At 35.9% G+C, this 16883-nt stretch overlaps 2 protein-coding genes across 15 annotated transcripts in view; both read left to right on the top strand.

Annotated features, from left to right (window-relative positions):
- Positions 1 to 7135, top strand: part of LOC110439318 (NACHT, LRR and PYD domains-containing protein 3) — a 31256-nt gene extending 24121 nt beyond the window's left edge. For all 12 annotated transcript variants that reach the window (XR_015481351.1, XR_015481352.1, XR_015481347.1 and 9 more), the window contains 2 exons: positions 4606 to 4652; positions 4750 to 7135. Coding sequence is in view for 9 of the 12 variants with exons in the window: in XM_087245255.1 (XP_087101381.1) it covers positions 4606 to 4652; positions 4750 to 5291 (589 nt within the window). In the remaining 3 variants the exon portion in view is untranslated. The remainder of the gene's footprint in view (positions 1 to 4605; positions 4653 to 4749) is intronic.
- Positions 7136 to 10892: 3757 nt separating this feature from the next.
- The window catches only part of LOC137490780 (NLR family CARD domain-containing protein 3), a 39159-nt gene continuing 33168 nt past the window's right edge, over positions 10893 to 16883 (top strand). For all 3 annotated transcript variants that reach the window (XM_087245261.1, XM_087245260.1, XM_087245259.1), the window contains exons 1-3: positions 10893 to 10950; positions 13716 to 13904; positions 14310 to 14924. In XM_087245261.1, coding sequence (XP_087101387.1) covers positions 13726 to 13904; positions 14310 to 14924 — 794 coding nt within the window. In that variant the 5' untranslated portion in view covers positions 10893 to 10950; positions 13716 to 13725. The remainder of the gene's footprint in view (positions 10951 to 13715; positions 13905 to 14309; positions 14925 to 16883) is intronic.

Raw genomic sequence — 16883 nt, 5'->3', positions numbered from 1 at the left:
ACCTGAACTAATAATTACAGGGTGAGCAAAATATGGTCAAACATTACAATTTATTAGTCAGGTAAATGTATTATGCCAATTCAATCAGTCAATTCATAAATGATCAATACAAAACATCAAATTATCAAAGATAAATTCAAGATGAAAGATGCATACCTGACTTCAAAAATATACATAACTAGGAGCAGACTCCATGTTATGGGCTGATCTGGTTAGGCAGAATCGCCCTGAGTCTTTCTTAAACCTTACCTTAAATAATCCAAGAATTCCCTCAAGGAAGGGGGTGTGTGTGTATAACAAAAGGAAAAAGTCACACCCTTCACAGTGGTTTAAAAGATGTCCGAAGTTATATATTTATTGTGTTGATTATGTCTGTTTCTGAGAGAATGAGACCATTGTACCAATCGCACTGAGACATTTCAAATGATATCAAACATGATGGTTAAAGTCAGTTTGGTTAATCTAAAACATTGAAATGACCATATGTGTGAGTTGGGGGGATGAAGCTGAGTTTCAGCATACTCAGATGCAAATGCAGCAGGAACTGGTTTTTCCCGCATTCCCCCCTGGTGGGTTGTGGAGTCCATTGGCCCTGTTTTCAGCTCATGTTTTGAATTGTCAAAGACATCAAAAATGTTTGTAATATTTCAGTTCTTACAGAAGTCATGAGAAAAACATATTGTGTTCAGTGTTTGTCTTTGCATATACAAGCACAGGAAAACATTAATGTAATAAGCCTAGAAAAATAAGCCTTGGAAGTCAAGTGTCTCATGAGTTTATATTTCAGATTGATGAAGACAGCATGCGAAACTAGATTTCTGCAGAAAGTTTGCAGAGACTATATCAGTGTCCTTCTCTCCCTCACTATCAGAGAAACTTTCTCAAAAAACAGTAACAGCTGCTGAATAATGTGCTCTACATTCACAGTTCATGTATCTCTGGAAAGAAGACACTTTGAGCTTAATTATCCATCATCTAGAGTTTATAATGCGAGTTTAAAATGTTATCGATGCTTCAGTAATATAAAAAATGCACCGCTCTAAACACTTTATTACTTCATAATCAAATATATGAAATTAGTCCTGGAGCAATACAGAATAGTAACAGGTCAAAAGCCACACATCTCCTGAGTTTATGTCTTGAATTTGATGGTGAAATGGTGCAAAATGACGTTTCTGTAATGATTTTTCTGAGTCCATGTCTTGTGCTTTTCTCCCTCTCCTTGTCTGTGGAGCAGCAGTCTGATGATCACGTATACTGAAGCTTTCTAACAGCTATTCTAGTCTGTTCACACACCACTTCTTTACTAATTGTGAAATAATAGACAGAAACGTGCAGGATGAGGGATTTATTGGAGCACAAGAAGTACATTGTGTGAAATGAGTTCAGTATATGCAGGAGAAAAGTCTCACAAGAGTTGCTGTTGTTTTGCTCTCACTCACTGCAGAAAGTGCTTCAACATCTTTTCATAAGAGTTTGCTCCATATAGATATTATTCATTAATAAATAAATAAATAAAGCAGCACTATTCAGACATTTGAGTCATGTGTAGGCCCACACAGAATCTGCACTCGCTTAATTCTGCAGATTTTTAGCTCATCATTGATTCTACTGGTTTACTTGTGTAAATGTGTGTAAATGTATATTTATTCAGTTTTTATATTAATTTCAGTAATATTATTGACTAATATAAAAATAATCATGATTTATTTACAATACAGTGTGTAAAGTCATATTTTCTGTCGTTTAGTAGAGATATTATATGAGAGACTTGCTTTGTTTACTAAATAAGTGGATCTAAATGGATTTGCATTGTAAAAATTAAATAAAAGTTATGAAGATATTACCTTTTTATTTCATATGTTAAGGTTTTAGTTATGTTATTCCCAAAATCATTCAGCATAAATCTGCAGATTTTTACCAAAATTCTGCGCAGAAATAACAAAAAATGTCCGGAGATTCTGTCTGGCCCTCGTCATGTGATAATAAACTCACACTTATGATTTTATTATTTATTTAGGTGATTATTAAAATATTAACAAAACAAATTACACAGTGTAAAAGAAACCAGCTGATGAATCAATGCTTAATGAAAAATATTTTAATAATTAACTATAATTATTATAATAATTATAATTATTATATTATAATAATTAAATAATTTAACTTAAAAATCAAACATTTTTATCAAATTAATAGTCCAATAAAAACTAATAAAAAAATTAAATATTGTTTTTGCAAATGACAAAAAGAATTAAAAATGATTTAATTAATAATCATTAAAATTGAGCTTAAAATCAGATCTTTTAAAAAAAAAACTATTAAGATTATATAATTATTTTTAGAAATGAGTAAAATTATGATTATAGAATTATAAAAACAATATTAAAAATAAAAATACAAAAAGTTAAAATTAATAAAACAGTTCAATCAATAATAAATAAAAAGAGACTTAAAAATCAAACATTTTATATAACATGAACACATTATAATAATAATCTGAATAATTGTTAATATTGTTATTTGTTTTGTTATAATAAAATAATAAAACACATTTATAAGGAGTGAAAAATCAACATTATTTTCAGAAAGAACACACTAATATAAGAAACAAACAAACAATAATCAAAATCAAAAAAATTGATCAAATCCATAATTAATAAACAAGATTTTACCATAAACAGCAGTTTAAGAAACTGATAACAATAAACACACCAGCAAATGAAGCAAATAAAAATATATAAAAATAAAGATAAAAATGAATAAAACTGGTAAAACACACTCGTATAAAACTTAAATATTTTTAAAGTACAAAACATAAAACTATTGATTAAATAATAAAGAGACTAAATCTAAACTTTTAATAAATGAAACACCAGTGTGAGGAACTAATTTAACATTTAAATAATTGTTTAAAATACAGTTGTACAAAAATAATTGATGAATCAATAATTAATAAAAGGTGCTTAAAATAATTATTTTTAATTAAAATAAACACTAGAATAGGAAAAAGGGAATTAAAATAAAAAATAATAAAATAAACACACTAATAAATAAAGCAAATAAAAAGAATAAAATAATACAATTAATAAAATCCACAATTAACAAGAGATTTAACAAAAAATGTATTAAACAAGTGTGAGAAAATAATGAAAACACACTAAAATAAGAAAATTTAAAACATATGAAATTAATAATAAATCAAATCCAAACATTTTATTGAAAAAACCCATTAAAACTAATTAAAAATTACTAAAATAATAAATAAAAACATCACAAAACGTAAAACTGTTTATTACTCAATAGTTTAAAAATAAAGAGACAAAAATTATTAAAATATTTTATAAAAATACAAAAATAAAAGTAAAAAACTATTGAAAATCAATAATTATTAAACGGGACTAAAAATCAAACCCTTTTATTAAAATAAATCCTAGAATAAGAAAATAATAAATGATTAAAGTAATAAAATAATGAGAGAAACTGAAAATCAAAGATAATTGATGAATTAATAATGAATATAAAAGAGATTAAAAATCAAATAATTTGATCAAATTAAAGAGGAAAATAAAAACATGAAATAACATTTATTAAATTACAGAAAGTAGAAATGAAGAATCAATATTAAAATGAGCTGAATAATCTGATATTTCTGAAGATCAACTCTAGAATAAGAGTCATCAAAATAATAAACTGATCTGAAATATGAACACAACATTTCCACCAATATCTGATGAAGAGTTTCCTTTATATTCAGCACTGATAAAGCAACAATTCATCAAGACAAACTCACCAGCAACACTTTAAAACACTAAACACACACACACACACACACACACACACACACACACACACACACACACACACACACACACACACACACACACACACACACACACACCAGTATAATCATGTATTCATATATTCATACAATCATTTTCTTTTCAGCTTAGTTCCTTTATTAATCTGGGGTTGCCACAGCGGAATGAACCTCCAACTTATCCAGCATATGTTTTAAACACCCATACACACTCATTCACACTCACACACTACACACAATTTAGCTTATTCACCTGTTCACATGTGTTTGGACTGTGAAGGAAACAGGAGCACCCGGAGAAAACACACAACAACACGGGGAGAACATGCAAACTCCACACAGACATGCCAACTGACCCAGCTGAGGCTTGAACCAGTGACCTTCTTGCTGTGAGGCGACAGCACTACCTACTGCACCACCGCATCACCCACATCAATATAATATAATAAAATATCAGTAGAAGAAACTCAATAAATAATAAACTGAACATCCCAAACACAATGAGTGAAATAAAGTTTAGATTCAAAAACACAAAGTAGATTAAAATAATAAAAACAGAAAATAAAGAGGAAAATTAATCGTGTGTGTGTGTGTGTGTGTGTGTGTGTGTGTGTGTGTGTGTGTGTGTGTGTGTGTGTGTGTGTGTGTGTGTGTGTGTGTGTGTGTGTGTGTGTGTGTGTGTGTGTGTGTGTGTGTGTGTGTGTGTGTGTGTGTGTGTGTGTGTGTGTGTGTATGTGTGTGTGTGTGTGTGTGTGCGCGCGTGCGCGTGTGTGTGTGTTTTCTAGTGTGGATCATGGAGGAGAGTTCATGATGACATCTCGTCTACACAAATGTAAGTAACACACACACACACACACACACACACACACAGTGTTGTAGAGTGTGTAGTTGTGTTGTGAATGTTGTAATGTGTGTGTTCTTGTGTTCAGACGCCTGTGAACTCACACTGGATCCAAACACAGCACACACACACCTCGCTCTGTCTGAGGAGAACAGAAAGGCGACGTATGTGTATGAGAGTCAGTCTTATCCTGATCATCCAGACAGATTTGATTGTTGGTCTCAGGTTGTGAGTAAAGAGAGTCTGACTGGACGCTGTTACTGGGAGACTCAATGGAGCGGATATAATGCTGATATATCAGTGTGTTATAAAGGAGTCCAGAGGAAAGGACGGAGTAGTGACTGTCGGTTTGGATGTAATGATCAGTCCTGGGGTCTTGATTGCTTTGATGACTCATTCTATGTCCGTCACAATAATAATCACACACGCATCTCAGCTCGTCCAGACTCCAGCAGGACAGTAGGAGTGTTTGTGGACGAGTCGAGCGGCTCTCTGTCCTTCTACAGCGTCTCTGACACACACAAACTCACACACTTACACACATTCAACACCACATTCACCGACACACTCCACGCTGGATTTACAGTTTATTATTCAGGCTCTTCAGTGTCTCTGTGTCACATTAAATAACACACACACACACACTCTCTCACATTCTCACACACACTCACCCACTCTCTCACACACACACACTCACACATACACACATGCACTCTCACATTCTCACACACACACACACACTCTCTCACAAAACACTTACATTCTCTCTCTCTCACACACACACACACACACACACACACACACACACACACACACAAACACACAAACACTCTCACATTCTTACACACACATACACACTCATGCACTCACACACTCACGCACTCTCACAAAACACACTATACACACACACACACTCTCACAAAACACTTACACTCACGCACTCTCTCTCACACACACACACACACACACACACAAACACACACACACACAAGTGTTAAGAAGACCCAACATTAAGGATTTGTGGTAAGTGTAGCTGTGTAGATGCACTTTTTATTCAACAAAACTTTCTTTTCTTTAATAAATGACAATGTAAAAGTGCTTATTGTCATGTATCTAAAACTATGCACAGTAGTCTGTCCTGGCTAAAGCCTGGTTTCTACTTCTGCGTCAAGTGACCGACGTAACCCACGGCGCATTCAACGCACGTAGCAGTGCATTTATACTTCTGCGCGCTGTCTCTGTTGGTCTGCATTAACACTTGGGCAGTGAGGTGTAAATGTTCCTCTGTGTCGAGTTTCTTCGTTTCTGTTTTGTTTTTTCTGAACGCTTCCTGAATGTGCAAGTGGCTTAAACTCGCTCGTTTTGAGGCAGGAATCGGCGGATGTGCAACAACTTTAACTATGAGATAAACACAAAACAAAACTTTCCATCCGGAGCTCCTTCACGGGACTCCACACTTCTAAACACTCGCTCCATCGGGCTCGCCCCACTCGGGCAGCTCTCGGTCCCGCCCAGACTCGTCAACGTTACCAAGCCGACCAATCACAGAGCTTGCGCTACGCATCGTTGCAACATGTAGTTACATTTTTTGAGAGGTGCACGTCAGCGACGCCGATGGCCAGTAGGGGTTTGCGTCAACGCTGTAGCATACGCGTGCGCTTGAAGCAGAAGTATAAATCAGCCTTAAAGGTCCACCAGTTAACTACACGTAAATAGGGAGTTAATCTCCTATTAAAGCAATGCTATTGTAAAGGACGATATATAAACCTTAAAAAAAACTGTAAGTAAAACAAAGCAGGTGAAAAATATACCGTGTGTGATAAAGAAAGGATAAATCACACACACACAGTTAACTTTAGGTCCATTAATAATCTGTTCAAGAAATGGTTAAAGTGAAATTGGCAGCAGCTGCTCGCGTTAACAGTCTTGCCAGTCGTGCTGCTTTTTGATGAACTACAATTTAACAATTATTTTCAACCAGCCAAAGTGGCTAGTGAGAGCGGCTCTCTAACCCGACACAGCTGAAATCTACCTGCATTTGGAGGGTTGGTGTGTGTTAATGTCAAACCCTGTATATAACATATATTACATGTGCATGAATCTGCATCAGTGTCTGTTTCTGAGCTTCACTATTGACACACATTTGCCAAAACACAACTAAAACATCATCGAGACTGAAGATCAACTGTAGAAGATTTACACTTTACTCATTTACTTCTGTTTCTCTCCTTATTTTCATTTTCAACACCAGTATAAGAAATACAGTAAAATAACATGATTTCAGTTCTTTCTAAATGTATTTACCTTCAGGGAAGGGAACCGACCCTGTGACTTCAAACACAGCTGTATTCTAAGATGGCGGCGTCCTAGCTACTCTAAAAGCTAGTGAAACATTCTCTTTTCTTCAAAATGTCTCGTTATTCATGTGTGTTATATATATTGTCCTTAAAGTGGAAATAAATTCACTAAATAAACTTGACCGACTGCTTCACTTCACTTCCGAAAAGTAAAAGTAGTAAAAATAAACATTACCCTGCTGACAAATCCAGCTTAAACCAGCCTAGGCTGGTTGGCTGGTTTTAGCTGGTTGACCAGGCTGGTTTTAGAGGGGTTTTGGCCATTTCCAGGCTGGTTTCCAGCCATTTTCAGTCTGGTCTTAGCTGGTCAGGCTGGAAAATTACCAGCCAAATCCAGCTAAAACCAGCTTGACCAGCCTGGTTTAAGCTGGATATAGCTGGTTTTGGCTGGACTTCCAGCTTGGCTAGGCAGGTCAAGCTGGTTTTAGCTGGTCATCTCCCAGCCTGACCAGCTAAGATCAGGCTGAAAATGGCTGGAAACCAGCCTGGAAGTGGCCAAAACCCCTCTAAAACCAGCCTGGTCGAACAGCTAAAATCAGCCAACCAGCCTAGGCTGGTTTAAGCTGGATTTTTCAGCAGGGTAGTTTAGCAGTGCTAAATAGTGAAGATGCTCATTATTATTCACTGTAGTTTCAGCCCTGTTGCTTGTCTCTGCACTGGGATATTATGACTTCTTGAAATGCTGAAAAGCTCCTCATTTCCTGATCATGACCTTTGTGCTGTGAGTGGGTGGGGAGTCTCAGTGGGCCAGGACGGCTATCAGCTGCTTGTTTTCAGTGGAAGTGGCTCTTTCACAGCAACGGTTCATTCAATTCAATTCTCCAGCTCCTGATCCCACAGGAACGCCTGTAATCTGGGGAGTGTTTCTGAACCCGCGGGTCTAGAGGAGGAGAACATGTCTCTGTCTTGGACTCAATTGTTGCTGGACGCCATTTAAACAACAGACTGCCAACGTCACAGCCTGTCTGCTGCTCACACAGAACAGCTCAGAATCAGATATCAGCCGTCTGATTCCCTCCAGAAAACTCTTCCTCTGTTCTTCTGTCACTCGCGTGCCAAGACAGAGTTATGCAACATTTACACTCATCAGATCCATCAGAGGAAACTCAAGAGGTGTTTTATTTCCACTGTGAACACCAGGAGGAGAGGACAGGTGCTGTCGAATGATTCTGAGCAGAATAAACTGCTCTGGAGAGGTTTTGAAGCCAGCAGGACATTTTTAAACCTTATACAGTATCATTTCCTGAAGGATAATCAATAGCTGTTGTGTTTGTCCAGCTTCTGGACAGTTTTGTTTTATGCTTATGTGTTTCTCAAGCTTTAAACAGTTTAAATGGCATCAATCCTTTACACAGTCATCTGAATTATACATACAGAAGAGTAGTTTTCCCTTATGAATGTGCATAATCAGAACATTATACTGAATCAAGATAATCTTCTACACAGGACAATATGATCTCTCACACTTTCTGAAATGCTGTTTAATAATTCTGCAGGCAGCTCAGCTTTGATGCTGAATATTGATGCTGTTGTTTCCTACATCAGACACCATGTGGAGACTCCGAACAGAAGAAAACACCACAGTTAGTTTCTGTGTGTCGTCTGCCATTCAGAGGAGCCTCTTATTCACTAAAGAGATAAAGTGGTGATACAGTGACTGCTCAGCTTGGAGAAACACCACTGCTATTATATTTTACAATCCTACATCAGAAAAGGTTGAGACAATATGGAAAGTGCAAATAAAAAAGAAAGTGTTGATTTCTAAATGTGCTTGTATTTCATTGCAGACAATATGAACCCAAAGTAGTTGATGTTTTGTCTGCTCAACTTCATTTCATTTGTAAATCTTCATCATTTCCTGTCATTCAGACCTGCAACACATTCCAAATAAAGTTGGGACAGGAGCAGTTCAGGGCTAGAAATCAGGTAAACTGATTAAATAATGATGTGATTTAAAACAGGTGACGTCAACAGGTGATTGTAATTATTATTTGGTACAAATGCAGCTGCACAGTGGCATAGTGGCTAGCACGATCGCCTCACAGCAAGAAGGTCGTTGGTTTAAGCCTCAGCAGGGTCAGTTGGCTTTGCTGTGTGGAGTTTGCAAGTTCACCTTGTGTTCACATGAGTTTCCTCTGGGTGCTCCGGTTTCCCCCATAGCCCAAAGACATGCGGTACACGTGAATTGGGTGAGCTAATTTGGCCTTGAGTGTGGATGTTTCCCAGTTATGGGTTGCAGCTGGAAGGGCATCTGCTGTGTAAAACATATGCTGTATAAGTTGGCGGTTCATTCCGCTGTGGTGCATTAACAAAGGGACAAAGCCGAAAATAAAATAAATGACAAAAGCAGCATCTCAGAAAGGTCTAGTCCTTTAGGAGTGGCTGAGGATCGCCAGTTTGCCAACAAATACATGAGAAAATCATTGAAATGTTTAAAAACAATGTTCATTAAAAAAATATAGGAAGGCATTTGGATATTTCATCTTCAACAGTGCAGAACATCATTAAAATATTCAAGGAATCTGGAGGAATTTCAGTGGATAAAGGGCAAGGGCGCAAGTCTAAGCTGAACCGTGATCTCAGATCTCTCAGACGGCACTGCATCAAGAATCCTCATTCATATCATGAATACGCACTAGTATCTTACACATATGTATTAGTATCTAATCAATAAGTACTTGTACCTAACGATTAACTAGTATATAAAATATGCAGTACCAGTTGGAATACACACTAGCCAAAACTGAATAGCTTATATCTCAATGACAGATCCCATAGAAATCAATAAATGTGTTATTAGTAACAACAGAATAGTTACTAGTCACTATTAAAATAAGCACTATCCAATAAATAAGAGCTATCTGTTTAATAAGTACTAGAATCTAATGAATAAGTACTAGTATCTAATACATGAGTACTAGTGTCTATTTAAAAGGTACTATTGTGTTTAATAAATGAGTACTGAAACAAAGAACTAGAGTTTATTCAGTAAACACTCATTTATAAATAGTGTCTAAAGAATTGTCACAAATATCTAATGAATAAGCGCTAGCATCTAATGAATACGTTAATGGATACTATCTAAAAATGAAGTTCTGGTAAAATGAAAATAGATACTTGTACAGATTATAGATTAAACATCAGAACAGCTTGTCAAATGTGGAACCTGACATGGTACAGTTGAAGAATTATTAGCCCCCCTTTTCATTTTTTTCTTTTTCTTTGTTAAATATTTCCCAAATGATGTTTAACAGAGTAAGGAAATGTTCACAGTATGTCTGATAATATTTTTTTCTTCTGGTGAAAGTCTTATTTGTTTTATTCTATTGTTTTATTTTTATTTGTTTCAGCTAGAATAAAAGCAGTTTTAAATTTTCTAAACACCATTTTAAGACTAAAATTATGAGCCCCTTTAAGCTATTTTTTTCCAATAATCTACAGAACAAACCATCATTATACAGTAACTTGCCTAATAACCCTAACCTGCCTAGTTAACCTAGTTAAGCCTTTAAATGTCACTTTAAGCTGTATAGAAGTGTCTTGAAGAATATCTAGTCTAATATTATTTACTGTCATCATGACTAAGATCAAATGAATCAGCAATTAGAAATGAGTTATTAAAACTATTATGATAAGAAATGTGTTGAAAAAAATCTCTCTGTTAAACAGAAATTTTGGAAAACAAATTAACAATGGGGCTAATAGTTCTGACTACAACTTTACCTGTCCTAATTCTTGGTTCACACATGCTAACCAACCAGCAAGTGGCGCTACTGCACCTTGAATATGTATGCCAACCATCCTACTAGAAGAAGAAGAAAACATCACTTAAAGGAGTTTACCTGCGGAGCTAATGAAAGTGAAACCGACTTTGCCGAAAGCTGGAGGCCTTTCCAGGAGACTCAACACCAGGAATGTTTTCACAATCTACGGTAAGTTTGATTAAATGTTTCCAAGCTGTAATATCAGTACAAGTATTTACCAGTAAACAGATCTGATGTCGAACTTCATCTCATTTTACTACTTTATCAAATCTGCGGTTATCGGTGTAGGGCAGGCTTCACGGAAATGATAACATTCAACGTAGAACAAGTACTGATTTATTTATTTATGTATGTATTTATTTATTTATTTCAGGACAATTTTATATCATATTATTTATACGTGTTTTTGGACTTCTTCAAATCAAGTCTTGTCGACGTATATGAAAATGTCGAAATCCAGCAAATTTGGTCAAATAAGCACATTAACACTGATGTACGCTGTTGCTTTAATATTAAAACATTCTCACATTATTGGGAATATTAATTTAATGCTGAACAGGTAAAGTTAAGTGTGGCCTTCTCCCTGTAACCACACCTGTTTTCGCTGCCTGCTTCCGCCATTTGTTAACTATGCAATTTACTATGCAATTGAGGTAAAGTTGTTTTTAAAGTTGTTTTTATATTCGCACATTCGTTCAATGACAACTTGTTACACGATCCCTATAGTGTTTACCATGATACGTTGAATATTCGGTATGATATCAGATGTGAATATGACCTTATTAGCACATTATCATCATTTATGTGAACTTGTACTTTGGTAGTCGGTGGCTTCTTATTCACTATTTAGAATTTTGCAAAGAATACTGTTTAATTAAGGAGAAAGTCTGAATGTGTGAAAATAAAACCAACATTACCTCAATTACAAATCTTTATTATAAAGTAACATTTTACAGAGCTTTGTTTACACATTTTCATTTTAGCTGGTGGAATTCAGAGGTTTCAACAACAGAAGACAGTTGATGTGAATTAAATGAAAAAAATAATAATAAATAAAGAGTAAATGGTAATAACGAGCAGTTGCTAACATTTTAGAAAAACATAGACCGCCCTGCTGAAAAATCCAGCTTAAACCAGCCTAAGATTTTTAGCTGGTCGACCAGTCTGCTCTACTAATCTCTGCACTAATAAAATGAGGACACTTTATGTTTTCAATTGTCCACGACTGCAGCTGTGAGTATTGGAACAGGCTCTTGGTACTGAATATTATATGTTGTAATGACGCAGCATTAAATCTTTTCTTCCTTATTGTGTAGTACAATGTAGGTGTGACAGATTATTCTAACATTAAAAGAATCCAGGGCAGGCAGACATACAGCTCTTAAAGACACACACACACACTAAAATGTTACGTTCTTATACACGCTAAAATGTTTATGAATATAAAGAAACAGACTTAATAAATCTTAAATGAGTTAAAACTGTACTATACATAAATCTCTGTCATGTCGTGTGAGTGGTGAAACAAGTCTCTTATGTGGCAGTATCAAGTTTTCCCATGTCACCATTTTAACATCAGTGAGTCAAAATATTATTGTTTATTTTAAGTTTTTTTATTTTTCTCAACTAGGAAGAAATTGGACATAGAAAGAATCTGTTGTACTTTAAGGGCCCTCTCATACACCCAAAGCAGTGTGGCGCAAGATGCGGCACAATAGTCTTTTGGTAGTTTCAGCTTGGTGCAAGAGTGGTTTTGAGGCGTTGCGCTACGCTGTTTAAATAGCAAATGCATTAGCGCTCATTTGTGCGCCCATAGGCGTTCTGGTCTAAAAAGGGAGGCGTTCTGAGGCGGACCACTGACGCTTTGCTATTTTGAGAAACTATAATAGATTTTTCATTAGACCAAAACAAACCCGGTCTAAACTCCAGCGCAGAGTTGCGCCTCGCTTACACACTGCTTAATACACACAAGAGAGCAATAGGCAAATATATTTACATATGAAAAATATTAGGGATATATATAGGATATAATAAGAATAGATATAGGATATAAATATAAAGGATTAAAATATTACAAAACATTATTTTCTAGCCTACATAAATATGAAAAATCACTGCTTTTATGTCTTCTTCATCTCAGGAGGCTTTTTCAGTTCATCCATAACAATTTGCTTTTGTATAATGTTATTATTATAATTAGCAGTATTATTTATTATATCCATATTTATATTTGTTTTATTAAAAACAAGCTTAGATTTGCCCACCTGTCAGGTTTTAGACCATATGGGGGATTGCAGGTGTATTTGGAAATAACTCAGTATTTTGAGCACATTTTGTCATTATGGTTCATTTATTAGTTTGCTGGAAATTAGAACTGAATTTAGAAATAGTTTTGAAACGAATAATTGCGCTTAACAAACGAAATTAATTATTTATAGGCTAATTGATGTCTGTGCGTAAAGGTTTCCCTATCCAAGAGCGAATGTGAAAGTAGATCCATTATCTCTCATTCTCACGCAGTAGATGCTCTGTTCAACAGTTTTCTGTTAATAAACTGTTAACTGTTTGCTTGTGAAATGCTCACTTTTTCCACTTAGACTTACTTTGCGTCCTGTAAATAGCGAATGCGCTTTTGGAGCGACACAGCTGACTCTTAAAGGGAATGGGAGATGAGACTCTAATTGGTTTATTCTCAAAACACACCTATAACTCATTAAGAAAATAAACTCAACCCTTTTAGACCATGCGCCATTTTCCTGTCCGTAAATTAGCAAAAACGCGTTCTGACACGCCCTGAAAGCTTTTGAGCACTGCGTTTTGCACTCTGCGCATGGACCGTCAAAATAGAGCCCTAAATGTTGTTTATAGCAAAACCCAATTAAAAGTGGTTTATTTTAGTACCAGTCCACTCTACTGTGTATTTCCACACGCAGGTCTGAGAAAATGGAGGAAGAAAAAATGAGCTCTGCATGTGAAATGAGTGCGTTTGAGGAGAAAGAGTCTCCTGTTGACCCTCAGAGAGCAGCATCTCCAGTGTTCAGCTGTGTGTCCATGAAGAGCAGCAACTCCATGTATCAGCCTCCTGCATTCAGTGATGGATCTGCTGTGAGATCTGAGTCTGGGTGAGTATCATTCACTGTGTGCTGTGGGTGGGAAAATACTTTACAGAAGTATAACTTTCTCTGAAAAGTGGACATAATCAAATAATTTGTAAATTATAATAATAATAATAATAATACAATAAGGTTATGTAAAAATGTTCAATCCACTCACAATGTTCTTAAATGACTATTATAACAGTCTCAGTAATTTAGAAGAAATTATTATTGAAAGACCAGTAAAACACGAGCATGAAGAGACAGCAGTAGTGAAGGCCAGTCGTGAATAATCAGTCATGTTTACCTTGTGGAAATTAGCTTAATGCAGTTGTTCACTGTTGTATTTCATAATCAGTTGAAGTTTCAGTTTCTGTTTGAACTCTAAGTTGGTTCTCATTGTTGTTCTTATCGTAATGTTTTGCGCTGAAGTGATCAATGGATGAAGCAATCAGGACAACAGCTCTGGCCTCATGAAAGTGAACTATGGAGGAATGAGACAAGACCTCAGCCCTGGCCTCATGAAAGTGAACTATGGAGGAACGAGACAAGACCTCAGCCCTGGCCTCATGAAAGTGAACAACAGAGGAACGAGACAAGACCTCAGCCCTGGCCTCATGAAAGTGAACAACAGAGGAACGAGACAAGATCTCAGCCCTGGCTTCATGAAAGTGAACAACAGAGGAACGAGACAAGACCTCAGCCCTGGTCTTTTGAAAATGAACTATGGATGAATGAGACAAGATCTCAGCTCTGGCCTCACAATCATCAAGCTTCACTGCAGACCTTCAGGCCTGTTTCTCCAGCTCAGCTTATGGATGCAGTGGCTCAGTGGTGGTCTTCTCAATGGTCATTCGTCCCGCAGGCTCCAGCTTGGTCTGTCAACCCACCAGCTCCACCACAGTCTTCAGGGTCTCTGTCTGTATCCAGACCCTTCACCCCTTCGCATCCAGCAGGATTCTCCATCTCCCCACACTGTTCCTCAGTTTCACCTCAAACTCTCCACTGGTCACCCAGACATACAAATATTCCCTGGTCAATTTGCACGTGAGTATGACTTTAGATCTTTAGATGGTAGTAAATGTGTGCGTTCTGAGCATTTTAGTGTGTGGGGTTGATTTTGTATGGCTTTTCACTCAGTGCTCTCAATTTTTCCAACAATCAGTTTCAGTCATGGGATTGTAAAACTTGATTTCTTTTAATGTTAGAGGTATGGGATGCTCATCTCGGTTCATTTTCCCAACCGACAATGCCGCTCATTAACCGAATATTAACCGTTAACCAGATAGATTCGTATTATATTATCATTGAATAAAAAAATGTAATTGACTTGTCTATTTTTGTGTCTGACACATAAATTATGGCTTAATATCAGTTTATTTTAATATGTGAACAACAGCATACAGAACATATTAACAACAGAACATCATTAAAACACACACACCTGCAGTGTTTCCAATAAAAAAAATATGAACAGTAATGAATAAATATATATTTTTTAATTCTACAATTTAGAGTTTTTACATTTTGTTTTTATTTTTAATTTTACAGCTTGTCCTCTGTAGTGGACCACATGACCATTTTAGTTCGAAACGACAGCCAAACACAGACAACACAACTGTACAGGATGTGGCTGTAAAGGGATATTAATCCAATATTAATGTAACAAAAACTAAACAAAAGCCATTTTTTTCCTTTTGTATTGAAATTCCTAAAACAGTTTAGTCTGAAAGAAAGCCAAAATAAAAAAAGAAAAGAAGTGATGTTAATCCAAAACAAATTCAACATAAAAGTGATTTAAAACTGATCGTCCTTCTCTAATTGTCTTTAATTTTCTAATTGTCTGATTGTCAGACTTTAAATCAGAGTCTCCCTCAACTATCTTGTAAAGAATCCTCTCTGCTTCAGTTCTGCCTCCTACAACATGCAGTCATTAATTACAATAAGATGGTCCTGGTGTCCACTATAGTGGACATTTAAAAAGGATGATATTTTGAAACACAAACAAGTTAACAGCTTTGAAAGGTGAATGTTTTGTTCCTGACATTTTAATAAACACATATATGTAATAATAATAATAAAAAAACTTTCAAGAAGCAAAATTTTATATACCTCTCTCCTTCCCATGAAATATGCTTGTTTGTATGTCGGCCATTTTGGATGCAGTGTAAAAAGTTGTTCCTAGCATGCCAGCCAATCAAATGACAGATCACTAGAAAGCCCAGGATGTCCTCTGAACAGTACAACAGGACTTGACAGAGTAGCTCAAAAGTTAAAAGAAAATTCATGAAAATGCAATGTCCACTACAGAGGACACAAGTCAATGGGCGGGGTCTCAGGAGGGTAATGGTTTAGTTTTTTTACATATATTATTGCATTATTTTACATACATTTAAAAAAAAATAATTTATAAGCTATCAACTGAAAGCCTCTGTTTGGTGTGGAGTACTGGAGTTATCAAACTTTTTAATTTTGGCACAAAGCAGAGCTGAAGGACTGAAGGGCTTTATTCTATGAAAGCAACCACCTAGATGTACATTATCCTGCTTTTTACACAACTTCTCGCCACAAAACATAAAAAATTGACACAAAGCACTGTGTCTCATTCACTACTAATTGCGAACTACTAATTTAATTGTATTTCACACAAAAACTTTTTCTACTTGATTCACAAAACGTGTGTATGCACATGAGTTTGTTATTAAACTTGTTTTTCTGTTAGTGAAGTTAGAGCAGGGCTATTTAATTGGCAGCCCGAAGGCCGAACTTGGCCCTGAGGCAATTTGTTTCGGCCCTCCAAATAGTGTGACCAAGACATCAAAAATTTTGTTTGGTCGAAAAACGACTATTATAGTTATAAAGTGACGTGCGTCTGTTCAATACAGCACAAGCTGCAGTTGAAGGCAGCGCAGAGTGTGAGACACCTGTCATTAAGTGAGTGGTGCAGGCAGCCGAAAACATTCGGATACTTGATCATAAAGGCTTCTCAACGCTGCGTTTCTATTG

Source organism: Danio rerio, chromosome 3 (assembly GCF_052040795.2).
Source record: "Danio rerio strain M-AB ecotype USA chromosome 3, GRCz13ab, whole genome shotgun sequence".
NCBI classification, from domain to species: domain Eukaryota; kingdom Metazoa; phylum Chordata; class Actinopteri; order Cypriniformes; family Danionidae; genus Danio; species Danio rerio.
The sequence above is the reverse complement of the archived record's forward strand: the minus strand, read 5'-3'. Positions and strand labels throughout refer to the sequence as shown.